Source organism: Ochotona curzoniae, unplaced genomic scaffold (genome assembly GCF_017591425.1).
Source record: "Ochotona curzoniae isolate NIBS_2020 unplaced genomic scaffold, NIBS_Ocur_1.0 scaffold_4701, whole genome shotgun sequence".
Lineage (NCBI taxonomy): Eukaryota > Metazoa > Chordata > Mammalia > Lagomorpha > Ochotonidae > Ochotona > Ochotona curzoniae.
In genome coordinates this window covers 82,258,781-82,286,178 of record NW_024467122.1, presented here as the reverse complement: position 1 = coordinate 82,286,178, position 27,398 = coordinate 82,258,781, and the positions used below count along the sequence as shown (strand labels likewise).

General features: G+C 59.5%; 1 protein-coding gene across 1 annotated transcript; it reads left to right on the top strand.

Moving 5' to 3' along the window:
* The first annotated feature begins 12,689 nt into the window (after positions 1–12,689).
* LOXL1 (lysyl oxidase like 1) lies at positions 12,690–25,586 on the top strand. The gene is made up of 6 exons (XM_040969459.1): positions 12,690–14,077; positions 21,878–21,986; positions 23,396–23,533; positions 23,820–23,976; positions 24,742–24,837; positions 25,467–25,586. The coding sequence occupies exons 1-6, from the start codon at positions 12,907–12,909 to the stop codon at positions 25,584–25,586; spliced, it is 1,791 nt and encodes a 596-aa protein (XP_040825393.1). The 5' UTR covers positions 12,690–12,906.
* The last annotated feature ends 1,812 nt before the right edge of the window (positions 25,587–27,398 follow it).

Below are 27,398 nucleotides of genomic sequence, written 5' to 3'. Positions count from 1 at the left end.
CAGCCTCTGCAGTGGTGGCTCGTGGTGGGCGATGTGGGGCCAAGGCAGCGTGGGACATGAAGAAAGGGTCCCTTGGGAGGCTGGGGGTGGGGGGTCAGAGGCTGGGGGCTGGGCTGAATGGTCAGCTACTTGTCCCCCACTGAGCTCCATGGCTGCAAGGCATCCACAATGACAAGTAAATGTTTAAGGGAAGGACCAGTGCTGGTCCAGGGAGGTGAGTCTGGCTCCTGTTCCACCCCTCCCACCGCTGCTCCCCTAACTCCCCACGTGCCCAACATCCTCTCTTGAGTTTGCCTCCGCCTGCCCCGGCTCCATGGTGGGACAGGGCCCAGACCTCTGCGGTTTCTCCCCAGAGAACTGTCAGCTTCCAAGCCTGCTTCATCATGGCACCTTCTTCTCAGCCCACAAATGGAGCTGAACAGTACCTGTCTCCCCAGGCTAAGGCACAGCCCACACCCCACCCCTGTCCTGCTGCTAGAGGAGCCTCCCAGGGGTGAACGCCAAAACTGCCCCGGGCCTCGGCTACTCAGCACCTCCCACCTGCCGGCTTGTCAGTCCCCAGAGTTCAAGTGAAGAAGTGAGCACTGCTGGCCCCACAGGCCACAATCGAGAGCTCTCATCACGCAACCCTGTGCCACCTGCAGCCAGCCTGAGTCTCTTCCCTTGGAGTACCATCTTAAATACCTCTATTTGTTTAAAAGGCAGAGTTACAGATAGAGATCTTCCATCTGCTGGTTGACTCCCCAGATGGCTGCCATGACAGGGGCTGGGCCAGGCAGAAGCCAGGAGCCAGGAGCTTCTTTTTGGTCTCCCACATGGATGCAGGGGTCCAAGGACTTGAGCCACCCCCAGGCTGCTTTCTCAGCCCATTAGCAGGGAGCTGGACGGAAGTGGAATTGCCAGAACATAGGCTGGGTTATAAACCCCCAGGGTGCACAGGTGTCTGATGAGGGTAAGAGTAGACAGGGCTGGGTTAGGCTGACCATGGCCTCCGTCAAGCAAGGGTCTGAGACCCCCAGGGAAGGGAAGATGAGGGTCTTCCAGCAGGTGGGCCCTGGCCTAGGGGACGGCAGTGACCACACCGGGGAGCACAGCATCCTGAGTGCTCCACTGGGCCCCCCTGCACCCCTCCAGGGCTCACCTCCCCACCTTAGAGCCCTCCCTCCCACTGAGTGAGTTTAGAATTGAGCTTCCAAGTTAATTTCTGAGCCTGTGTAGAAAGGAATCTCTTTAGGGAATTCATAAGCATCCAAGTCCCCAGAGGCCGTGACAGTGATGTCACCTATGAGGGCTGGGGTCAGAGCCAATAAGGTACAAATATATACAACTATAATGCAAATAAGGGCAGCCCCCGCTCACGACCCCCACCCCTCAGCCAGCATTCGTTGCCTCTTCCGAAGCAGGTGTGCCTGAGGGCGAGTTTCCAAGGAAGGGCTCCAAGGTCAATGCCAGGTTCTCAGCTTTGGGGAGAGGCGGGAAAGACACCCCAGGGTGCCCCTATGCCGCAATCACTCTGCAGCTGGCCGGAAGAGGAGCCTGCAGGGTACACAATGGCCTGCAGAGGGCGCGTGCCCCCATGCCAAGCACAGCACCGGCGGTTGGCCAGCAGGGGACTGCAGAGGCTGCAGTGGAGGACAGGGGGTGTCCCAGGGAGAGAACCTCCCGGGTCAGATCTGTTCTAGGGGGGTCACAATGGTGTTGGAGAGGAGAGTTCATACCACGGACGCCCTCAGTGGGGCTGCGATTGCCTCAACCCCGATAAAACATTTAGTGGCCTGCAGGCATGCTCCATTTCCTCTGGAGGCCAGAAGAGATCCAGGATCAGCCGCACCGGGTTGACGTTGCAGTGTGGGCAGGGCTGGCGTCCTCTGGGCACCCTCCACCTCAAGGGTTCTGTCGCTCTGCTTGTCTGTTTCACTCCTTGATGATTGCCCTGTACCTTCCCGCCTCCTCCCTGCAGACCTGTAGGATTGCATCAGGGCCCACCCAGGGCTGAGTCCCATCTCGACACCTGCATCTTCATCACACCTTCCCCTTGGCCCTGGCCCTGGAGAGCAGCGTTCACAGGTGCTGGGATCAGGATGAAGCTCTGAGGAGGGAGGCCACTTCTCAGCCCTCCATAGCCAGGAGCCCAACCTAAGCAACCACCAGCTGCTTACTGTGCCACCTGTTACTGACACCCCTCTCCTGATCCCTCCCATGTCCAGGGGCCACAGAGCCCCCAGGCCTGGAGTGCGTGCTATCAGGGGAGGCCTGGATCAACTAGAAGTTTTCCACACGTGGGGATGCTGGCTTTGCTGGTCATTCTCCCCAGGCAGTGGTGCCCCCTGCTGTTCTCTCTCTCTCTCTTCCTCTCCCTCTCTCTCCCTCTCTCTTTTTCTCTGTCAGATGACTGCCTGCAGAGTTGGGGCATGCCCCAAGCCACATATCCCAAGGACAAAGATAGCCAGCAGGTGCCAGCCCAGTACCCTGGCCCCGGGGCCAAAAGCAGGCAGGCTGGCGTGCACTCCGCTCACTGTGGCCCGGTCCCAGCAGCTCCCCACCATGTATGCCCAGGTCACAGTAGTGTCTTTGTCTTGATTCAGCCTCTTCCCCCAAAAGCCTGCCCCCTCCCCAGGGTCACCCAGGACTCCATGCTGCTCAGACCTAGGGACTTCACTTCAGCCTCTTGATGGCACCCCTGCCAGCACCCTAACCTCCCATGCCACATGGACACCCTGTGGACCTGGTTCAAACCTGCCTTGGAACACACCGAGGGCTCTCTTTCCCTGCCCCCTCCCCACTCCTGCTTCCTGGCAAGGTCCCCCAAACAAATGACACCCCCCAACCCTCGCCCCTGCCCCAGTGCACAGGGGAAAGCAAGCAAACGCTGCAAACCCGATCCCGCCTGCCAGGCCATGGCTGTCAGTGCGTCTGTCTCGCTGATCCTTCTCTGCTTTGCGTCTCTGGTCCCTGCAGCAGGCGAGGGATGCTGTATAAGAAGAGGCTGCTAAAAGCCAGATGCGGGCCCGGCACGGTGGTGCAGTGGTTAAGGTCCTCGCCTTGCATGCCCGGGATCCCATATGGGCGCCGGTTCTAATCCCGGCAGCCCCGCTTCCCTTCCAGCTCCCTGCCTGTGGCCTGGGAGGGCAGTCGAGGACGGCCCAAGGCTTTGGGACCCTGCACCCGCGTGGGAGACCCGGAAGAGGCTCCTGGCTTCGGATCGGCATAGCATCAGCCATTGCGCTCACTTGGGGAGTGAATCATCGGATGGAAGATCTTCCTCTCTGTCTGTCCTCTCTGTCTATCCGCCTTTCCAATAAAAAAAATAATAATAAAAATAAATCTTTAAAAAAAAAAAAAAGCCAGATGCCTGGGGATTGCAGCTTGGCAAGCTGAGGAAAGACAGCATGCGGGAAGCCTAGGGCAGAGGCATCCAGCCCTGGGCTAACACTGTGGTACAGCAGGGAAACCCACTGCCTGCTGCGCCAGCATGCCCTAAAGGGAGCAGGTGCAAGTTCTGGCTACTCCACTTCCCACCCAACTCGGCTGGGAAAGCAGAGGAGGATGGCCTAAGTACTCAGACCCTTGCAAAGAAGCTCCTGCCTCCTGCTTTGGACTGGCCCAGTTCACGCGAGCCCCTGGCATATAGGGCAGCTTCTGTGACCCCAACCCAGCCATCTGTGATGCCCCTGGGGAGAAACCTGTGAGCTAACAAGAGACTCGGGCAAGAGACAGCTTCTTCCAAATTCACAGTAATTCAATCATACTTTGCCCGGTAAGTCACTCAGCAATCAATTGTGAATTTTTTTTAAAGCAATTAAATTGCTAATTGATTTGATTTTCTCTGAAAGGAATTCCCTCTCATCACTCCCTGAAGTTTTTATTTTTTTAATTTTTAAAAATTTTTCCTTCTTAGATCAACATGCTAAGAAGGCAGGTGCAGCCTTACACAGGACAGCACACACACAACACACATGCCACACAGCCTGACGTGCACACACAGCAGGGTGCGTGTGTCCACCGACCCGTGTGCAGGTGCACAGGTCAGAGCCCAGGCCGCAGGAGGAGAAGGGGGCAGCCCCCACGGTTCTCCCTGCTGCCTGGCCCTCGGCCCCCACGGTTGTCCCTGCTGCCTGGCCCTCGGCCCACACTGTTGTCCCTGCTGCCTGGCCCTCGGCCCACACGGTTCTCCCTGCTGCCTGGCCCTCAGCTCCACTGCAGGATCAGGCCCCAGCCCGGGGCTGTGTGGACGGGCTCTGGCGCCCTCTGCTGACCACAGCGCTGCCTGCAGCCACAGCCACCTCGCTCCTGGGAACGGAAGGAAAAGGCAGATGAAAAGGAGAGGTGGGGAAGGAGTGTGTGTGTGTGAAGGAGAGATGGGAAGGATGCCGTGTGTGTGTGTGTGTGTGTGTGTGTGTGAGAGAGAGAGAGAGAGAGAGAGAGAGAGAGATGAAGAGATGAGAGCCAGGGCCACTCTGGCCTCAGAGCTGCCTGGACAGAGGACCCGAGCACATGGCCATCCACTGACCACAGCACAGCCACCCTTGGAGACCTGGCCATGGCCTGCAAGTCCACGTGACTTCCTCCTGTCGAGTCGTGTGATCCTGGGCGTCAGCCTCCCCAAGCCTTCCCCACAGCCCTTGCCACCTTGCCGAACGGGGTGGGAGGACTGGGCTCAGCTACTGTGCCTGCACACAGCAGGTGCATAAGCAGTGTGTGCTGACCTTGTGCCAGGCCCCAGCTGAGCCTCTGCTGCTGAGGAGGGAAGGGGGCTGGTGGGGTGTTGAGAAGGCCCCCCGCTGTGAATGCCTTAAGACCCAGGCAGCCCAAGCACCTCTTTGCTCCCATCTCCAACCCATTCCACAGCTAGCACACCCAAACCCCACCGCATCCCCCCAAAAACACCCTCCACAAACCTTTGGTGCCTAAGAAGATATTTTCAAAGTATCATGTATTGTAGCCTCCGTTGGATAAAGGTCTCAACATGGGGGAGGTTTCCTACCTACACGCACCTCACTTGCTACTCTAGGCAGTGGGGACCCCAATGACATCATAATACACCTCACAGCCCCTTCCTGATCAGCTCATGGAAATAAACAATTTACCTTGGTGCAAAAATTTTGCAAACTCATGCAGTCTTTTCATGATAATGGATCTTCCATACACTTAAAAAAAAAAAATGTGGCTCGACTTGGTGGCCTAGCAGCTAAAGTCCTCGTCCTGAACGTGCTGGGATCCCATACGGGCGCCGGTTCTAATCCCAGCAGCTCCACTTCCCATCCAGCTCCCTGCTTGTGGCCTGGGAAAGCAGTCGAGGACGGCCCAAAGCCTTGGGACCCTGCACCCACGTGAGAGACTTCAAACAATTTCCTGGCTCCTGGCTTCGGATCGGCGCAGCACCGGCTGTTGTGGTCACTTGGGGAGTGAATCATCGGACGGAGGATCTTCCTCTCTGTCTCTTCTCCTCTCTGTATATCTGACTTTGTAATGAAAGTAAAATAGATCTTTTTAAAAAAAAATCTTTTTAAAAAAGAATAGGTATTGATTTATTTGAAAGGATAACAGAGAGAGATAGACTTTTCCATCCACTGGTTCACTTCCCAGAGGTCACACCAGCAAAGTCTGGGCCAGGAGCCAGGAGCTCCTATCCCTCCCCCCGGGGTAGGAGGAACCCAAGCACACTGACCATCCCATCGTCTGCTGCTGTCCCAGGGGCTTGAGCAGGATCTGGATGGGAAGGGGAGCCAGCGGGACTAGAACCGGCGCTTCAGGAGGGGACGCCTGGGCCCCAAGCAGCAGTTTAACCCTCTATACCAAATGCCAGCCTCTCCCATGAACTTCAAGCAAGCAAACAAACAAGCAAAAAGCAAAACATTATCTTGGAACTCTTTCCTGGTCTTCCACATAGTACAAAGTCCCAAGGCTTTGGGCCATCCTCTGCTGCTTTCCCAGGCCACAGCAGGGAGCTGGATGGGAAGTGAGCAGGCAGGATACAAACCAGCATCCGGATACCAGTGTTTGCAGGTGGAGCTAAGGCCAATTGAGCCATTGTGCCAGCCCCTCCCATGAGGCTTTTTGTTTGTTTGTTTGTTTGTTTGTTTTAAGAATTTATTTATCTTCATTGGAAAGGCAGATTCTAGAGAAAAGGAGAGACAGAGAGAAGTATCTTCTGCCGACTGGTTCACTCCCCAAGTGACCACAATGGCCAGAGCTGAGCTGATCCGAAGCCAGAAAACAGGAGTTTCTTCCAGGTCTCCCACGCGGGTGCAGGGTCCCAAGGCTTTGGGCCGTCCTTGGCTGCTTTCCCAGGACACAAGCAGGGAGCTAGAGAGGATATGAAACGGCGCCTGGATGGAATCCCAGCAGATGCGAGGTAAGGATTTAGCCACTGGCTTTTTGTGCCAGGCCCCCTGCCAAGAACTTTTAAAAGATCCCGTACATGTATATAATTCTGAAGGTTTTTTTTTTTTTTCCATCAAAATAAACTTGTCTTTAATTTTCCGTGAACTTTTTGAAGTCCCCTCCTAGGTCATGGGCAACTTGTGTTCACAGCTAAGTGGCGATGTGTTTAAAATAGGACAGGGCGAGCTGAGACTGAGGCAGGCCGTCTCAGACTGGGCCTCGGCACCTGCTGCCAGGCACAAGGCCCAAGGTTATGAGCAGGCCTGGTAGGGGAGCCTTAAGGATTCTCCTGCTGGGCCACCACTTCCTCTGCTGGGCGTGAGAGCCAGGGCTAGGGGCAGGCGGTTCTGGTCAAGGCAGCAGCATCCCTGTGTGGTCCAGGTCTGGGTTCAGGGTGGGCGGAGCCATACTGCGGCCCCATGGGTGTGCACAAGAGGCAGATGGGATGTGAAACAGAGTGGGTTAGGCTGTAGCACATGCTGACACGCACCGAAACTGGGGGTAGACCTGTTGGTGGTTTGGGGGCGTATCCTTGGCTAGGCAGAGGCACCCAGCGGTATGCATGAAGCCTGGGCCTGTGGTAGGCTGGGCTGGACTAGGCTGCAGAAGCTGTCAGTTCCTGTGACAGGTGCGGCACGGCACAGAACTGATCAAACAGCTGCATCCGCCAGTATGTGCACTGGCTGGTGCAGGTCACAGAGCCTGACCCTGCACAGGTCGGGGCACATAAGAGTTAAGTCTGAAGTCACCCCAGCCAGTGTTTCTTGGGGGACTGTCCAGCTAGATGGCTGGACTCAAATCCCAGTCACAGAGAAAGATCACAAGACAGGGGACCCAACCTTGGAGATGCTATACCGGGACCGGGCCTTCTCAGTTGTCGATACGTGTGCAGTGGACAGCATGTCCAGATGTACGTGGGGGGCGGACACGACAGCCAGGTCATCCAGGCCAGCAGGGAACAGCCAGTGCCTCGTCGGAGGATGGAAAAAATAGTTTGGACCACTCTCCTGGCCAAGCTTCATAGCAAGTGCCCAGGCCTGTGGATGCACTAAGACCTTGGGAAGATTTTCTCAACCCTGGTACAATAAAACCGATAATGTTTCAGAATGATCAAAACCACTCAAGTACCAACACCCTCAGAACGCTCTTCCCCGCACCGGGCTCTCTAAGATGTCATCAAATGATGGGCTCCCATCCCTGGGGGCCGATGGAGCTTGACAGTGAGGAACGGCCCCTCCTGCCCCCAGCAAATGAGAATGAACAAAGAACGGAAACATGTACCCCACCCCCTTCATTCCTGCACCCTACCCATCCCCATCAGAGGCGCACATGGGTGTGCATCCCTCAAACTACGTAAATATTAAAAATTAAGTAAAAAAAAATATGACAGGGCAGCAAAGCCACACACACACACACACACACATAAGTACGTGGCATCTTTGGGAAGACCCTTCCTCATAAAAGGAAGAGAACGCGTCCCTCAGACTGGGCACAGAAACAGAACTCACAGGGGCCAGCTTTGTGGTGCAGTGGGTTAGTCCTCCACCTGCGGCACAAGCATCCCATATGAGCGACAGTTCCAGTCCCAGTTACTCTACTTCTGATCCAGCTCCCTGCTTATGGTCCTGGAAAACAGTAGAGGATGGGTCAAATCCTTGGGACCTGCACCCATGTGGGGGACCTGGAAGAAGCTTCTGGCTCCCAGCTTTGGAGTAGCTCAGCCCCTGGTCATTGAGGCCATGTGGAAAGTGAACCAGCTGATGGAAGTTATCTCCCCAGAGCGCCCAGCACGGTAGCCTAGTGGCTGGGGTCCTCGCCTTGCACGGGCCGGGATCTAATATGGGCACTGGTTTGTGTCCTGGCTGCTCCATCTTCATTTCAAGCTCTCTGCTTGTAATCTGGGAAAGCAGATTAACATTTATTTTGTATTTTATACAGAACAACCTGAAGTCTGCGTTATGACTTGACAGTCGCCCAGGGGTTTACAGTGTGCCCATCTGCACAGTGTGGTTCTGGGGTTTGGGGGTCCACACAGACACTGGCAGGCGTCTCGAGGGGAGACGGGCGCACACTGGGAGTGTATCGTAACCCTTCCTTACCGAAAAGGCAGTGGAGCATTCTGAGTCGCTGGAAAGCTGTGCAAGTGAGCCGGGCTTCTACCACAAACACTGTAACGGGAGCACCAGGGGAGGGACAGGGCAAGGACACTGATAAATAAGGGGATGAGGAGGGAGCCTCACACTTTTTAAATGCCCCAGGGCCTGAAACTCAGACAGTCCAGTCTAATCCTGGTTCATTTCCCTGTTCATGAAGAGCTGGTACCCTGGGACAGACCATGAAGATGCCATGCGGCTCCTTCCCGAGCCCCTGATCTAAGCCCCGACATACCAAAGCAAGGGGGAGGTCAGGGGATAGTGGCTTTATAGCCTATGGGAGTAAAAAGTTTAGTTCACGTTATGCACTGATAAAAAGCCAAGTGATTTGGAAAGACCACAGATCTGCTGAAGCAGGTCTCAAGGCCCAAAGCCTTGGGACCCTGCACCCACTTGGGAGACCCAGAAGAGCCTCTGCCGGGTGCTGCCTTGGGGGACTGTACCCCAGGCCTCTGCCCTACAGCCGCGGGCCGCAGCCGGCAACCTTGGATCGCTCCGAGGCAAGCCCCTCCCCCTCAGCGGATCCTTCCATCCTCCCCCGCGCCACACACCCCTCCCCCAAACCGATCCCTCCCCCAAACCGATCCCTTTCCCCTGGGGAGGCCTCCGGGTCTGTCCCCGCCCCCCATCCCCTGCTGCTGACCCCGGAGCTGCGGGGGCGCCAACTGGGAGGAGGGGGAAGGAGGGGAGGAGGGAGAGGGAAGAAGGGGAGGAGGGAGAGAGAAGGGGAGGAGGGAGAGGGAAGGGGAGGAGGGAGGGGAAAAAAGGGGAGGAAAGAGGGGAAAGGGGAAGGAGGAATGCAGTAGGCTCCAAGGGGGGCCCAGAAGGGCCGCCCACCCGCCCCCGAGCTGGTAGCTCCAACCCGAGGTGAGAGGCGCAGGGGAGGAACTAGAGCTGGGAGGAGAAGCAGCGGGGCGGAGAGAGGCCCCCCAGGCTCCCAGGGTCGTACCGAGGGGTGGGCGCCTTCCCTTCCATCCTCTCCGTCGCTGGATAAGGGCCCTGACCTCGCTTCCCTCCCCCTTGCCCGCGCTCTTGCGCCAGATGTGGCTGTGGGGGAGAGGCTGGCGGGGGCCCAGCTGGCAGCGGCGGCTGGTGGTCGTCTCTGCTTGCGTGGTCAGCGCTTTCTGTGCCAGCCAGCCAGCTCACCCGGCCTCGCAGCTCAGCAACCCCTCCAGCGGCTTTGCTGGATCCGAATCAACACAAACTCAGGGCAGGGGGTGCAGGCTGGTTGCAATGGCTGGCTGGGCAGCCCATCCTGGGATGGAGGCTGGGGGACCCAGTGGGCAGAACGACCCACCCAGGCTCCACATCCATCCACAGCTGACCTGGGCAGGGTTGCACCGGCCGGGCTCCACCAGGGGAGCACACAGTAGGTGCTTTAGAGAGCCCTGCAGTCTTCCCTTTTTCTTCCAGCCCCCTTGGGCCACCAGCCCGCCAAGGCTTCCAGGAAGCCTGTCTTGGTGCTGGGAACTGTCAGCTTAGTCTCCTGCTGCTGCGTGCCTGGCCTTTAAAAAATGTGGGTGTGACCCCCAGCTTACGGGGTCAGGGCCCAGAGAGGAGCTGCCCACCCCCACACCCAAAGACACCCTAATCCCCACACAGCACCCTCCGAAGCCTGTCCCCGCCTCTTTGAACTCTGTCAGCTCAGGCAGAGGCTGCTGGGATCCCTGGCCCTCCCACCCCAGCCAGGAAACAGAAAAATGGAAGGAGGGAGGGAGAGAGACCTGGTTAGGGTCACCCTGGGCCGAGGGCACAGGCGACAGATCAAGCCTGGAAAATGCCAGAGAACACCCACCCTGGGCAGATCCCCCCTCCCTGCTTCTCTCTAGAGCCAAGGATCTGGGCTGGCCTGGGGAGTCCCGCTTGTATTCCATCCATCCTCTGCAACAAAGGCACTGCCCACCCCCCATCCCCTTCCCCCGTCCCACCCCAGGCCACAGAGGAAGGCCGGAGGCTCTGATCATCCGCTGGCTTCCCAGGAGGCAGCTGGAAGCTGGCCAGGCATCCCGCAGGCCTGGCACTGGGGTCTCAGTGGGGCCGGTGCCTGGCAGGCAGGCTTTGCAGTCACAGGCCAGGAGTTTTCAGAGCAGAGTTTATTCAAACTCAGCTGGACAGGAAACTTGGCTCCCGCTGACTCACTGGACTGGGATTCGACCTTATTAAGAAAAGAGCAGAGCGGTGGGAGCCGGGGAAGCTGGGTTCCGGGCCAAGAGCTGGCCTGGGTCCTCCCCTCTCATCTCTCCCCCTCCCCATCCCCCAAGCTCCAGGAGGAGAGGGGGCCCTGCTTTCGGCACTACAGGCCACTGGGGTCCCCCAGCCTCCAAGTAATGCCCTCACCTCCTCCTGCCCTTCCCTGGCGGGGGTACCCTCTCCTCTCCCGCTGGCAGGCAGCAGGCAGCAGAACCCCTGGGATTCCAGGCAGCTCAGGCCAGCGCTGTGGGGGGCATAAGGGAGGGGACGCTTAACCCTGTAGGTCCCAGCATTGGCTGGGCCAGCCTGGCTGCATGAGTGTCTGGTTGAGGTCCAAGCCAACGGGTCCTGGGGTGAAACCCCTCTTGGCACTGGGATCAGATACCAGCTAGAGAACTGTGGGTGGGTGCAGGCTGGGGTACCTCCCCCAATTCCCCACCTCCCACTCTCCAGCCACACTAGAAAGATGCATGCTGGAACCCTGAAGTTGAGTGGATGAGGATTCCCCCCTGGCCAGGATGGGGGTGGGGTCCTAGGTCCTTAGGGAGTGCCCAAGTTTGGCAAGATGGAGGGGGCATATGCGGGGACCTAGTAAGAGGCAGGTGTCCCCCAGCTGGTTTGAAAGCCATTTCTGCCTCAGCCCCCAGGGACAGGCTGTGGGCAGCAGGCTGAGCGGAGTCACACGCAGGGTCACTTCCTAGGTAGCTCCTCTTGCCATGTGCCCAGAGGACATCGTCCTCTGGTCAGATGTGGCATGGCAGAGCGAGGACCCCCAGCTGAACTGCCCCCCAGGAGCTGGCCAGTCCTGCTTCTGCCCTCCCTTAGCAGCTGTGCCTGCCACAGGCCTGACAGTTCCTACTCCTGCCTAACTTCTTGGGTCTCACTGACCCCTGTGTGGGTGCCACAGTACTTCCCAGGCTCCTGTGGACTTTGGACATGGGAGGAGCAGCTCGCTCACGGGATTTCACAGTCCTGGTCTTCTAGCCCATTTCACAGACTCAGAAGACGAGGCCCATGAGTGTGCCAAGATCAAGATGCTCGAACTGCAGCATTTTTGTGCTCAGGAATGGGTGTGTGTGTGTGTGAGTCAGGGTTGCCTCTGGGGTCCAGAATTAGGAAGTAAACTTCACACTGGAAGACCCAGAAATAAGTATCTCTGGTGTTGTGGCATAGCAAGTGAAACCTCTGCCTGTGGTAACCTGCTAGCATCCCATATGAGTGCTGGCTGCTCCGCTTCCCATCCAGCTCCTTGCTAATGTGCCTGGCGAAGCATCCACGTGGGATGGGCCCTTGCATCCATGTGCAAGGCCCAAGAGAAGCTCCTGGCCTTTGTGGACATTTTGGAGGGATGATGGAAGAGTCTCTTTTTGTGTGTGTCTCTGCTCCCCTCACTTTGTAACTCTGCCTTTTAAATAAAAAGAAATGAGGCTTCAAAGAAAAGTACCTCTCCAGGGTTGGGGAGGAGGGAGGTATAGAGGGTCAGTGGCCCCTTCCAGCCCAAGCAAGAAGCCAGAGGGGTTGCAGCCAAAGGAGAGAGGGGGCAGACTGGGGGGAGGGTGTAGCTGACACCCCCTTTTCCCTCCTCCTAGCCCTGTTCTGCCAGCCCGGCCAGATGCCTCACTAGCCCCCCCACCTACTCCCGGCCTCTCCTCTTCTTGCGGGCCTGCGGCTTGGCTGGGAGCTCAGAGGACGGAGCGAGCCCGGCAGCTGAGGGGGCAGGCCACATAGCTAAAACCCGGCGGACCATAGGGCCCCGCGGACGAGGCCCCAGCGGGCGGACCCCGCAGCCTCCCCCGCTCGCAGCCCGCTGCTGGTTCATTCAGAGGGGGGAAGCGCCCGCCCAGCGGCCAGCCAGTGCGGGGCCTTGGCCATGTAAGCCCCCCTCGCCTCCCCCGGCGATCCTGCCCGCGCGCGCGTCCTCGAGCGCTCCTTAGTGCGTGCCCTGCAAACCGAACCTCGCGCAGCCCCGGGCACCGCCCCTGCCCTGCCCTGACCCCCTGGCCTCGACATGCTGTCATCGGAGGAGCCGTCCCGCTCGGGACAAGGCCAGAATGGACAGAGATAGAGCCAGGGGCAGGCGAGGAGCCGTCGTGTCGTCGAGCCGGTGCCAAGAGAAGCGCGCTCAGGGACCCGTCGTCCCGTCCTGGTCGGTGCAGCCGGCCTCTGCACGCGGACCATCATGGCTCTGGCCCCCGCCGGCAAGCAACTGGGGGCCCTGGTGTGGGGCGCCTGCCTGTGCGTCCTGGTGCGCGGGCAGCAGGCACAGCCGGAGCAGGGCTCAGACCCGGCGCGTTGGCGGCAGCTGATCCAGTGGGAGAACAACGGGCAGGTGTACAGCCTGCTCAACTCGGGCTCCGAGTACGAGCCGGCCGGACCAAGGCGCGCCCAGAGTGGCTCCCGGGTGCTGCTGGCCGGTGCGCCCCAGGCCCAGCCGCGGCGCAGCCACGGGAGCCCCCGGCGTCGTCAGGCGCCGACCCTGCCCTTGCCCGGGCGCGTGGCCTCAGACACGGTGCGCGGCCAGGCGCGGCACCCGTTCGGCTTCGGCCAGGTGCCCGACAACTGGCGCGAAGTGGCCGTCGGGGACAGCATGGGCATGGCCCGGGCCCGTACTTCGGTTTCCCAGCAACGGCACGGGGGCTCCGCCTCCTCGGTTTCAGCCTCGGCCTCGGCCTTCGCCACTACCTACCGCCAGCCACCCTCCTACCAGCAGCAACAGTTCGGCTACCCGCAGGCGCCCTACGTCAGCCAGTACGAGAACTATGACCCCGCGTCTCGGACTTATGAACAGGGCTACGTGTATTACCGCGGCGCTGGCGGCGGCCTGGGCGCAGGGGCGGCGGCGGTGGCCTCGGCCGGGGTCGTCTACCCCTTCCAGCCGCGAACGCGATACGAGGAGTACGGCGGCGGCGGCGAAGAGCAGCCGGAGTACCCGGCACAGGGCTTCCAGCCGGCGGTGGAGAGGCCGTACGCGCCGCAGCCACAGCCCTCCGACGGCCTGGACCGCCGCTACTCGCACAGCCTCTACAGCGAGGGCAACGGCAACGGAGGAGGAGGCTTCGAGCCCGTCTACCCCGATCCCGGACCAGGACCCGAGGCTGTGCCAAATGGAGCTGGTGGAGGCGGCGGCGACCCCCGCCTGGGTTGGTACCAGCCCTATGCCAACGCGCCACCCGAGGCCTATGCACCGCAGCCGCGCGCCGTGGAGCCTCAGCCGCCTTTCCGCGTGCTGGAGCCGCCCTACCTTCCCGTGAGGAACTCGGACTCGTCAGTGCCCAACGGGGAGCGCGACGGCGCGCAGCAGGGCCGCCTCAGCGTGGGCAGCGTGTACCGTCCTAGCCCGAACGGGCGTGGTGAGTATGGGGACCCCGGGCTTGCCCTGTGCTGCAAAGCTAACACCCTGCCAACCATCCCAGTGAATGGATGCAGGCTCCCACAGTGCGTGCCACCTCCCTGCACATTCATGCTCCTCCAGGGCCAGGCGCTGGCCAGGTCAGCCTGGGGAGGAACACGGGCACTGAGGTGTTGGGAGCCCGAGGGGATGACCAGACTGTGCCAGGAGGTACCTTCCACATCTGGCTCTTGGGTCATCTGGGGTCATCAGAGCACACCCCAACACACACACACACACACACACACGCAAACATTTCCCCGGGTGAGGGGTGAGGCAGAGGGGGCTGCCCCCTCCAGGCCAGAGTTAATACAGAGAGAAGGAGAGACAGAGATATTTCATCCACAGGTTTACTTGCCATGTGGCTAAAAGTCAGGACTGAGAGTGGCGAAAGCCAGGAGCCAGGAGCTTCCTCTGGGTCTCCTATGTGGGTGCAGGGGCCCAAGCACTTGGGCCATCCTCTGCTGTTTTCCCAGGTGCCTTAGCAGGGAGCTGGATCAGAGGTGGAGTAGCCGGGATTTGAACCGACGCCCATGTGGGGTCCCCCGCATTGAAAGCCACAAAACTGGCCCTGTATTTGATTTTTTTTTTTTTTCATATAGTGTCTTTAATACAGCTTTTTTTAGTGGCACTGTTTTTGGGGTGCCTTCTTAAGTGTTCTGCCTGAGACTAGGCAGGCAGTAATGTGGCCTGAAGGGTGGTGGGGCATCAGGCAAGAGGGCCAGTCTGTGGGTGAGGCCTGGGACGCCTGTGCAGAGGTGGACAGCCCACCTCTCGCTGGCTCAGGACTCCCTTCCCGCCCCGCCCCCCCGGGCTGAAACAGGGGTGGCCATGGTGGTGGCTGCTTCATGATCTGTGTCTTCTGCTCGGCTCCGAGTGCACATGCAGTCTCCCCACTCCTTCCCGTGACTCTCTGCTCCCCAGCTTGTCTCGAGCCCAAATGGCCAGGGTTGCGGGGCAGATAGGGCTGTTGAGGGTACCCCAGGATCCTTACAGCTGCTGGACCCCAGGCCAAAAAGAGGTATATCCAGGGGCAGCTACACCAAAGCTGGGTGCTGATCTCACTTGATGAACCCGATGGGCTTCCTGGAGGAGGTGTCCACCCATCTGCAGCTGTGTACTGGTGTGTACTGGCCCTGCAGGCTCAGGAACAGTTCACCCCAAAGGGACTCTGCTTTTGCAGGATTTTTTTTTTTTTCCTTCGAATGCAAGCCCTGGGCCTGAGGCTTGGCTACAAGCGCCGTGCTTTGTGGGCAAAGAGGGAATGAACGCTTCCAAGGTCCTGCGGGAGCTGGCAGAGCCAGGCCTGGGCCTCACGTCCGGGCTCTGGGCCAGCAGGCGTCCCAAGGCCCCTCTTTGGCCCGTCCATACTCAGGTTTCTAGGAGCACCGGGAGAGAGAGCCAGGCTGTGCTGTGGGGGCGCCTGCTTGGGCTCCATCGGACGGACGACGATTGGTGCTCTGGCGCTGGCCCTGGTGGGGGTGGGGGGGTGTTGCTTCCTGGAGGAGGAGGAGATATCCAGGCATTCTTACAGGGACCGTGCTTAGCAGTGTCCCGATGACCTAGTTACGGAGGCACGGGGTGTGGGGTGACAGCAGGACGGGGGTGCGGGGACAGAGGGGGAGCACCCTGGATCCTTAGTGCTAGCTCAATGCCATGGAAAATCCCAGCCCAGAGAAGGCCTAGCCGCTCCCCTCCCCCCCCTTGGGCCAAGTGTGGGAGCCTGGAGTGGGGGGGCTTCTCCTCCCATGGAGAGTGAGTGACTTCATCGCTCCTGGCCGTACACCCAAGGGCCTGAGGCCTGGTTTTTGGCAGCCGGCGTGAGTGTGGGTGTGGGCGCGTCCTCACAACACCAAACACATGCGAACATCGCCCACGCATGTCTGTCTGTCCGGCTAATCCAAATGCCTTTCCCCAGCGAGGCATCCTCCCCTGCAAAGCGGCCTCTCCCGCGGCCCACCGTGCCGTGCCATGCCCTGCTGGGTCAGGAAGGAAAGAGGCCCAGAGAGCCTCAAGTCCTTTGCCTAGTGTTTGCTTAGCAAGATCCTGGCCGTGGGCCCGGGAGGGCCCCCTTCCCCTCAGCTCCAGCCCCTGCCCGCTTCCCACCCCCCTCCCCGGGTCACCCTTGGCTGCCCTGAGCTGGGAGGGTCTTAGTGCTGACAGATTTCCTCAGCCCCCAGAAAACCACCATGTCCCAGCCATGGCCTCCTCCTCCCACCCCTGCCTGACTCACTGGCCTGGCTGTGCTGACCGAGCAGCAGGAGTGGAGTGGGGTGGGCAACTCTGGTAGCTGCTGTGCCAGCCTTGTCCTGACATGGAGGCACCTGCACTTCCTCTCCATCCCAGCCTGCCCCCATAGCTTCTCCATGTTACATGTGAGCATTCCCAAGGGGGCCTATGCTGCCTAGATCTTCTCTGTCTCTGGGGGTGCACCTTCTCCATCCTGCCATCTGTACCAGGATCACGAGTCCCTGAGGGTGGCCCTGTCTGTCCTTCCCCCTGTGGGCCTGGCCTTCCCTGTCACTTGCTCTGGGAATGGTTGTATCACAAGACAAGGGTAGACACATCTAGGGAGCCAACAGTGGCCCGGCCTGAATGCTCTGTGGGGCTCATTGGCTTGTGTGTGTGTGTGTGTGTGTGTGTGTGTGTGTGTGTGTGTGTGTGTGTGTGTGTTTCTTGTGCCCTGTACTGAGGACACCCCGCCTCAGGGTCTCAGTCTCCTTTCACTGGCAGCTGCCGGCTGGAGTCCTGCCTGCTTGCTTGTGGAACCAAGAACATATGGAAACCTGGACAGCAGCAGTGGTGGCTGGACAGGGCCTGCAAGGGCGGAGGCTGCCACACCTGCTTCCACTTCCTGTGCCCGGCATTCCTGCGGGACCACGGGCAGGGCCCAGAGGCCCAAGCAGAGCACCTCCTGACCACAGGCAGCTGGTCTTAGGGGACTTTGGTTGGGATCCAGGATAGTGCAGGATAGGAGCTGAGCCTGGGTCTCTCTCCCTGTCACTGATGGCTGCCCCAGGAAGTACATGTGTGGGTCACCTGGAACGCTGGATTTTCCAAACTCAAACCTAATCCGCTTGCCAAAGAAAGGAGCTTTGAATCACGCTCACCACAGCTTGGTAATGCACTCTGCTGTCACCCAGGCAGAAGGCACCCTGCGAGGGGCATTTGGGCATGTGACCCCAAGCCAGGCACAGGCAATTTGGAGATGCCCTCACTGGGGACTCAGCCCAGCCCCTCGTTCCCTACACCTGCCTGTGGGCAGGGACAGTTCCATGAGACTGGGAACTGTCCCTGCCCACAGGGAAGAACTTCAGGCTGGGCAGGAACATCCTTGAGAGAGAGATGTGCAGAAGTGGTGACAGAGGTCTGGCCTGGCTAGGGTGCTCACATCTCCAAAGGGCAGCCTGGGCCTGCTCCCTGACCGGCCAGCTGCCTCCTGGGCCACCCAGTGAGTGGAGCGGCATGGCCACAGGCCTCCCTGCTGTGTGAGGAGGGGGTGTGGGAGAGTTGGATGTGCAAAGGAGGATGAGAGAGCAGGAGCAGCGTGGGGAGGGGGAGCATGGTGGCGGTGAAGGGGTGGTCAGCACTGACAAGATGGACTCTGAGGCCTGAGTTCTATAGGCACCTAGACCCCATGGAAGGTTCTGGACCTTGCTTTAGTGTCCTGGTAGCTCCACTGCCTAGGCCAGGATTGTACCCTTCCTGTTGGGAGCAAAGCTGCTGACCGCTGGCCGACTCCCCTCTGTGCTCAGGCCCTCTGGGGTGGGGGAATGTCTTGATTTAAGAATACCCCCACTCCCTGCCTCTGGTCTATGTAACACCCACCTATGGGTGGGGGAGTTAAGGTTTTTTTTTTTTTAATTAAAGGTCTGTGTATTTCTGTTGGAAAGGTAGATTTTATAGAAGAGAGACAGAGAGGAAAATCTTCTATCCTCTTGGCTCACTTCCCAAATAGCCACAATGGCTGGAGCTGAGCTGATTCAAAACCAGGAGTCAGGAGCCTCTTCTGGGTCTCCCACGGGGGAGGATGCAGGATCCCAAGGCTTTGAGTCAGCCTCTGTTGCCTTCCCAGGGCACTGGATGGGAAGTGGAGCAGCAGAGAGATGAACTGGTACCCATATGGAATCCTGGCACCTGAAGGAAGAGGGTTGTTAATGGAGCCACTATGCTGGGCCTGGAGTTCAGTGGTGGGGGCGCCAAGGACTCAGGGAGCACCTGGACCCCACTGTGGGAGAGGGGCTGGCTGGGCGCCCACAGGTCTCCAAAGCCAGGTGGGCCTAGGGTCCTGCTGCCTCCAGGGTCCTGCCTTCACCTACCGGGGACAGGGGGCAGTCATGCCGAGGTGGCTAATCCTGCTTGCTGGCTGGCTGTTTAGGGGATAGTGGTCACTTAGGAAGTGAATCATCGGACCGAGATGTACAAGGAAGAAAAACCAAACCACAAGGGCACCTGTGGCTCCCTGCATTCCTGGAACAGTTGTGATTCACCCGTGGCCATTCAAAATCTCACCCAATTGACAGACCTCAAATCTGTGCATTTGATGGGTAGAGATTTTTGCTTTCAAACTCATTATAGTCAACAATGACTTGTGTGTGTATGGGGTACTGGACAGGGGTCTTTGGCCATGGGGTCTTGCAGGACTGCGCAGACTCATGGTGTGTGACCGTGGACAAGTTCAGCACTTCTTCCTACCTCAGTCTCCTGCCCTGTGGCCAGGGAGCAGGGCAGTGTGCCGCAGAGTCCTTGGAAGCTTGAGGCTGCCCGCTGCCCATCACACAGTCGAGGACAAACACTCCTGAGGCCACAGCCTGAGCAGGACCCGCTAGCCCTTAAGGGGAATCCCATCTGCCACAGGGAAACAGACAGGACTGCATATGCTGAGCCTCACTGCCAGTCACTGTGGACTAGGAACACTTCCTTCCCAGCAGGTATTCCTCAAAAGTAACAGACAGAAGATGACCTGGGCCAGCACAGTGTTCTAGTGGGTAAAGTCTTCACCTTGAAGGCACTGGGATCCCATATGGGCGCCAATTCTAATCCTGGCAGTCCCACTTCCCATCCAGCTCCCTGCTTATGGCCTGGGAAAGCAGTCGAGTACGGCCCAAGGCCTTGGGACCCTGTAAGTACCCATGTGAGAGACCTGGAAGAAGTTCCTGGCTCCTGGCTCCAAATCGGTGCAGCACCGGCCGTTGTGGTCACTTGGGGAGTGAATCATCGGACAGAAGATCTTCCTCTCTGTCTCTCCTCCTCTCTGTATATCTGACTTTGCAATAAATATAAATAAATCTTAAAAAAAAAATAGAAGATGACTATGAGCAGGCTCAGGGTTCAGAGTGTGAGCAGAGTTAGTTTCAGGGTATGAGCAGGGTCAGGTCTCAAAAAAGTGTGAGTTGGGTCAGGGCTCAGGGTGTGAGCAGGGACAGGGCTCAGCGTGTGAACAGGCTCTGGGCTCAGGGTGTGAGCAGGCTCAGGGCTCAGTGTGTGAGCAGGCTCAGGGCTCAGTGTGTGAGCAGGCTCAGGGCTCAGGGTGTGAGCAGGCTCAGGGCTCAGGGTGTGAGCAGGGACAGGGCTCAGGGTGTGAGCAGGGACAGGGCTCAGGGTGTGAGCAGGCTCAGGGCTCAGGGTGTGAGCAGGCTCAGGGCTGGGGTGTGAGCAGGGACAGGGCTCAGGGTGTGAGCAGGCTCAGGGCTCAGTGTGTGAGCAGGGACAGGGCTCAGTGTGTGAGCAGGGTCAGGGCTCAGGGTGTGAGCAGGCTCAGGGCTCAGTGTGTGAGCAGGCTGAGGGCTCAGGGTGTGAGCAGGCTCAGGGCTCAGGGTGTGAGCAGGCTCAGGGCTCAGTGTTAGCAGGGACAAGGCTCGGGGTGTGAGCAGGCTCAGGGCTCGGGGTGTGAGCAGGCTCAGGGCTCAGGGTGTGAGCAGGCTCAGGGCTCAGTGTTAGCAGGGACAAGGCTCGGGGTGTGAGCAGGCTCAGGGCTCAGGGTGTGAGCAGGCTCAGGGCTCGGGGTGTGAGCAGGGACAGGGCTCAGGGTGTGAGCAGGCTCAGGGCTCAGTGTGTGAGCAGGGACAGGGCTCAGTGTGTGAGCAGGCTCAGGGCTCGGGGTGTGAGCAGGCTCAGGGCTCAGGGTGTGAGCAGGCTCAGGGCTCAGTGTTAGCAGGGACAAGGCTCGGGGTGTGAGCAGGCTCAGGGCTCAGGGTGTGAGCAGGCTCAGGGCTCGGGGTGTGAGCAGGAACAGCACTATGCTTTGCTAAGCTGCTCTCCTATCCCCCCTGCCCTGTGATCCTGTGAATAAAGCCGCCTGAGGAGAGAGGGTCGGGCAGAGAGCTACATGGAGCCATGTGTGAAGGGTTTGTTGGAGCAGGGCCTGTGGTGGGGGCCGGCGGCTGTCTGTCTGATAGGGATCTTTAGCTGTCCTGCCCCCCTAGAGCGCCAAGAACCAGGCCCTGGAGGACAGGGGAGGGGGACACCTCCTTTCTTCCTCACCCCCATTCCCATGGCTTCTGGGAGCTGAGTGAGCGTGGGCTCCCAGCTGGTTTGGGGGCCTGAGGGTCCCTTAGGAGGGACTGCAGACATTCCTGGGGGCTCAAGTAATGGGGCTGGACTGGCCAAGAGGTCCCCATCTGCCAGAAACCACCTCATCGGCACCCACCCTGTGCTGCAGGCTCCCCCCTCTTCCTAGTAGGTGTGGTCAGCTTGGCTGACTGACCAACTGCCCAGGAGGCCCAGACCCCAGGGCTGTGCGCAGGCTATCCACCAGGAGCCTGTAAGCTTCTGGGGCATTTCCTCAGCCCCTCTGCCCTTCACAGGGTCGGGGGGGATGGGGAGGCTCTGTTGACTGAGCCCCCACCACACACTCATTCCTTCCTTATTCCCAGGCAGGATGCTGCGGTTAAAACACCTGCATCTGGTTTCTGCTGATCTCTTAGGAACTCTGAGCTGGGACCCAAGAATGCACCCACAGGGGAGGGAGGAGGTGGCAGGGGGCTGGTGGGGAGGGCACAGCCACCCCAGAATTCACAAGGATTGGAGCCATTCTTCCAGGCCTGCCCTGTATACTTAAACTCTGGGCTCTGAGGGGCAGAGGGAGGGGCCAGGCCCTCTGGCAAGTTGAACTCCAGATGTGGTCAGGGTTGGAGGCCTGGCAGGTGTACCCCCCACCTCGTGGTGGGGAGGGACACAGGGAAGAGGACCTGGCCTGGCTTGAAAGGCAGTCCCAAAAGGTGAGACTGAGCCTCCAGGCCTAGGACTCTGGCTACAGCGCCTGCTTTCCTGCCCAGCCCTTCCTGCCCACCCCTCCCACCAGCCAGCCCCTGGCGCTACCCCTGAGCCTTCTGGGACCCACTCCAGGCCAGAACCCAGCCTGGAGGTGGCACAGAGGCAGGGAGTAGCTCAGACAGGAAATGGATGGCTTCCAGGGTTCTGCCTCCAGGCCTTTGTTCACACTGCTCCCTGGACAAGAATACCATCTTCTACTTCCGCTCCCCCTTCCATGTTCCTCCTTCATTCTGGCCCTTTTAGGTCTTTGGGGACCCCAGAGATGCTCATTGCTGCCTCCCTTCTCCCAACTACACCTGAATCCCCCTCAAGGGTGCAACGCTGTGGGGGGCTGGGCTGGGCTCTGGGGAGGTGGGATCGGGTGATCTCCCAGCATGCACACGATGGCGGGGGTGGTGACCTCCGGATATGCACACAGCTGGCCTGATGCACATGTTCCTCCTCTTGTCTAACTCTTCCTGCCACCACCCGCCCCCGCCCACTGCAGGCCTCCCTGACCTGGTCCCAGACCCCAACTACGTGCAGGCGTCCACGTACGTGCAGAGAGCACACCTGTACTCGCTGCGCTGCGCCGCTGAAGAGAAGTGTCTGGCCAGGTAAGGCAATGGAGGATGCAGTCTCCACAAGTGCATGTCCCAACCAGGTGGGCCACAGGCTGCACGACCTTGGGCAGCCCAGGGCCTTGGCCTCTTTGTCTCAGAGGGGAGCAAGTGTTCATCACTACACAGCTAGACTGGCAAGTGGAGCAGCTGGGACTGGTAGGTACATGTGGCTGCCAGTGTGAGGGCAGGCAGGGAATACACACCGGAGGGTCACACAACCAGCTGTGTTCTTTGTTGAGAAAAGCCTGACATAGGGACTGGCTCAATTAACTAATCCTCAGCCTTGCAGCATCAGCATCCCATATGGGCGCTGGTTCTAATCCCGGCAGCTCCACTTCCCTTCCAGCTCCCTGCCTGTGGCCTGGGAAAGCAGTCAAGGACAGCCCAAAGCCTTGGGACCCTGCACCAGTGTTGTGGAGACTCGGAAGAGGTTCCCAGCTTTGGATTAGCTTAGCTCTAGCCATGGTGGTCATTTGGGGGAGTGAATCAGTGGATGGAAGATCTTTCTCTTTGTCTCTCCTACTCTGTAAATCTGCCTTTCTGATTTAAAAAAAAAAATCTTAAAAAAGAAAGAAAAATCTGACTTAGAGAAAGAAGCAGCATGTGTAACTGAGCAGGGTGATTGGACCCACTCAGAGGCTGGTCACCTGCAGGTGGCCTGGACGGCTTGCACAGTGCAGTCTGTGTCGGGCTGCCCCCGCGGGTCCATAGCCAAGGCCTGGCTCTGAGGCTGGGCTTTTTCCCACGGTGAGCCTCAGGCAGGGCGCCATGAGCACAGACACGGCTCAGACACAGACAGATTCCCAGACGTGGCCGGCCTTATGCCCTGGCAGACGGGAGCCTGGGGCCTGCTGCCAGACATCCTTCCCGAAGCTAATCCACCATGGCCACCTTCCACTGCTGGTCTCGGGTCCCAGACCCTCCTGACTGCCAGAGACACGCCCCTGAAGCTAGCCACGACAGCTGTCCCTGGTCAGCCGTGGGAGGGAGGTGCAGCTCAGTAGCCCTTCTGTCCCAGTGTGTGTGTCTCTGTGTGTGTGTGTCTCTGTGTGTGTGTCTGTGTGTCTGTGTCTGTTTGGCAGCTCTGTTTGGGACTGAGGACTTGGGCGGTGTGCTGTGAGCAGGCAGTCCACACGAGGCCTGTACTTCCTGGACGGAAATGGGCAGATGGCCCCGGGGAACTGTGCTGGTAGGGCTCACAGGTGATGGGACAATCAGAAATCAGAATGGACTCCCCAGAGGGTGGAGGCTAGCTGAGCTCTGGAGGCCTGGGTCAGGCTGCCTGGGCAGCAGCCGTGTGCGGTACGGAGAGAGCCACTTGTTTGGAGAACAAGACTCTGGTGCTGGAATGGCAAAGGCTGCAGCTCCCCAACTACATGAGTATCTCCCGTCTGAACCCCCAGCACTGCCTATGCCCCCGAGGCCACCGACTATGATGTGCGGGTGCTGCTGCGCTTCCCCCAGCGCGTGAAGAATCAGGGCACTGGGGACTTCCTCCCTAACCGGCCGAAGCACACCTGGGAGTGGCACAGCTGCCACCAGTGAGTGGGGCAGGGCCCCTCCTTCTCTGGGCATCGGGTAGGAGGGGTCCCCTCGTCCCCTGACAGGGGCAGCTTTGCAAAGGGGTTGGGGTCGGGGGAGTGTCGCACAGTGAAGGGGCATCCTGCAGGAGGGCAGAGGGAGAGGTGCTGCCTATTAAGGTCCCGGGGACCCAGGAGCCTAGGTGGCTGTGGCAGGGGCCCACAGAGACCCCTGGGGCTGTCCCCTCTGGGTGGAGACAGGCTCCCAGGCCCTCCTTCCTGCCTCTCCTCCGACCTCGGCCGGCAGACATTACCACAGCATGGACGAGTTCAGCCACTACGACCTGCTGGATGCAGCCACGGGCAAGAAGGTGGCCGAGGGCCACAAGGCGAGCTTCTGCCTGGAAGACAGCACCTGTGACTTCGGCAACCTCAAGCGCTATGCTTGCACCTCTCACACACAGGTTGGGGCTGGAACCGATCGGTCAAGGGGTCTGGGGTACAGGGTGTTGACACTGGGCCCCAGGCCAGGGGTGTAAGGCAGGCCAGCTGGGGCGGGTTGACCGCTCGACTCTCTCTTCTCTCCTGGCCTCAGGCTACCCTGGGGTCCTGTGGGGACAGCCAACCCTTCCTTCCCTCCTAGCCCAACCCCTCTTCTTGCCTCATCTCTGGGGCTGGCGCAGCAGCAGCTGGGTGGCACATGGTGCCTGTCATTTTCTCTTGCCTTACACCAAGACGCAGGGAGCAGTCACACAGGAGGGCAGGGGTTAGTCTCCTCCCCTAGTTTGGAGCTGTCGGCATCCAGTGAGGCTGAAGAACAAACTGAGTCAAGCTCATTCCACTGCCTAAAGCCCCTCACTTTGCTGGGCCTGCCCATCTCTTACACCCTACAACAAGATCAGAGCTCCCCCTTTCACTGTTAACCCCAAACGCCTAAGACTGGGGTGTGCCTGTCTGTATCCATGGGGGAAACCAGGTCCAGGTGAATCTATAGCCTTTCCATTCACATCCAATGCAGCCCACCTGGCCTGTCTGCCTTCTGGCCCCTCCCACCGGCCCCCCTCCTCCTCCCCGCCCCCTCGTTACCCCCTACTCAGTGGCCTGGGGGGGGGGGCAAATCCATGCCCAGCAGCTGCCCCTGACAGCTGGGAAAAGCAGGAGGAGGGGTGCAGATAGCGGGGACGGCTGGCTCGAAGCAGCCCCCAGCCTCCCTCTCCTCTCTTGGCCAGGGTCTGAGCCCAGGCTGCTACGACACCTACAACGCTGACATCGACTGCCAGTGGATCGACATCACCGATGTGCAACCTGGGAACTACATCCTCAAGGTGAGGCGCTGCTGTACCTGCTTTCCCTGCCCAGCACTCCCCACCCACACCCCCTGATCCTCAAGGCAGCTCCAGCCCCTGGGTGTGTGTCCCGTCACCTCCTGGCCCTGCCCACGGGCTGCCCCTCCACAACACTGCCTGTTTCCATGACGACCATGAGGGACTACCTTCAGATACCTGAGGCAGGAGGGCCTGCAGGCCATGTGGTCCATCCCTCCCCCCCCCCCACCTCCACCCCGAGGTCCTCTGGCATGGGACAGACCTTCTGTGCATCACTTAGAAAGGGACATGGGGTGAGCAGCAGCGGCTGCAGGCCTGGAGTTGGCAAGATCCACCTTGCCAGTGCATTCCCTGGGACAGGTTCCTACTTCCTGGGCTCTGAGCTCCCCATGCTGGTCAGGCTGACACAGGCCCTGCTCTTGGATGTGGAAGAGCAGATCTTGCAGTCTTGAACTCTGAACTGCCCTTTTCTCTCGTGTCCCCTTCTCTCGTGTCTGCCTCCATTCGCCTTCTCCTGCATGGCCATTCTGCATGCGTGTGTCTCTCAGTCTGGCAATCAGTCAACTGCCTTGCTAGTGACACGAGGCCTCCAGACTCACATCCCCCTCCCTGCTCTCTCCTGGGTGCAGGTGCACGTGAACCCCAAGTACATCGTCTTGGAGTCTGACTTCACCAACAACGTGGTGAGATGCAACATTCACTACACAGGCCGCTACGTCTCCACCACAAATTGTAAAATCGTCCAGTAAGAGGCCCCCAACCGCCCCCCCTTCCTGTCCTAATCCCTTACGACGAAGTCCCAGAATTCAATTGAACCTCTGGTCCACTGCTGGGGGACATGCAGTGAGAGCCCCCCAAACCTCTGTCCCCCAACTGTGGGCTCATTAATGGATGGTAGGGGAGGAGCATAAGCCTGTGAGCTGGCTTAGGGCTCAGTGTGTGAGCAGGCTCAGGGCTCAGGGTGTGAGCTGGGACAGGGCTCAGGGTGTGAGCTGGGACAGGTCTCAGGGTGTGAGCTGGGACAGAGCTCAGGGTGTGAGCAGGGACAGGGTTCAGGGTGTGAACAGGCTCAGGGCTCAGCATGTGAGCAGGCTCAGGGCTCAGGGTGTGAGCTGGGACAGGGCTCAGGGTGTAAGCAGGCTCAGGGCTCAGGGTGTGAGCAGGATCTGTGCCCATTTACAGGCCATCCTAGCCTTATCTGTCCTCAGAACACTCCCAGTGTTCCCAGGATTCTCTGCCCATTCTAGGGTCCCCCACTGTGCCTCCTCCTCCTGAACCCCTCCTTTCAGCTCCCCTGAGTGTGGCTGTGTCCCGATGGCCCAGTCACTCTAGGCCTCAGCATGTTCACCTCCTGCCCTGTGCCCGGGAGGCGTGGCTGCAGCCCTTCCTCTCCCAGGGCTGTGTGGGGCATCTACCATACCAGATCCCCAGGAGGTTGTGAATATGGAAGAAGAGGAGGAGGAAGAGCAAGGGGGCAGGCAGGAAACCCAGGGGTTTTCTGGCTGCTCAGGGCCTGCAACAGCCACCCTGCAGCTGCTGGGAAAAGGAGCCAGGACCAGTGTCCCCCACCCTCCCACTCCCCGGAGGCCCTCGGCAGGGCCAACGGGAGGAGCAGCAGCTGTGCCTCCTCCTGTCCGTCCCCAGGGGCCTGTGGGCAGTGGCTGGCGGCCCGGGTCCTTCCTCCCAGAGCTCTTTACATAAGTGTTTGGCCAGAACCAGGCCTCATTAGTATGTCCCAGTGACCCTGACCACAGGCGGGCAGGCAAGCTGGACCAACCGGACACAGAGTTCCCAGCAAGGACGCCTGTGGGCTTCCATCACGTTTTTGAGCAGGAAAAATAATAAGGAAGAATTTGTAAAGAATGTGCAGACAGTAGAGCAGTAGTTTTGCTAAAGGCCCCCATGCCTACCCCCACCCTGGGCTAGGGGCTGGGAGCGGGGTGAGGTGGGGTGGGGCGGGGGGAGGCATGGGGAGACCCTGACCTTGCAGCCAGTCCTTGACCTGTATCTTGTTTCTGCAGATCCTGATCCCCACAGGGACCGAAGGCCCATCTCTCCCCATCCCAGGAGGTCTCCACGAGGGGCCCAGCCCCCACCCCAGGTGGGGGTGGGGTAGTGAGAAGGCCACGCCTTCCTGCGGGCCTCAGGGAGTTGTGGTGGGCCCCTGAGGCCATGGGGCCTGTGCCAGCCAGGCGCCTCCTGCCCTCTGCAGCGTTGGGTTGGGTTTTTATTTTCTTTTGGTGTTATTTTTTTGTTTGTTTCTTTTATATTTGGACCACCGTGGAATGAGATTGCCTGGCCATGCTGAATAAAATGAGGGTTTTCTACTCTGGGGCCCTGTGTGTGGTCCTGGGTGGGCTCAGAGACCCTTCTCTCCTTTGGTCTGCAAAATGCGAGGACGGGACCCCCATCATCCAGAGAGACTCCCATCCCACAGCAGGGCCCTGGGGTAGCCAAGCGCATTTCCCTGGGGAAACAGACAGGAGGGGTGTACAGCAACCCCCACCCCACCATGCCCTAGCCCTCATCCACTCCTCATGCCTCCCAGCCTCACCACTGCT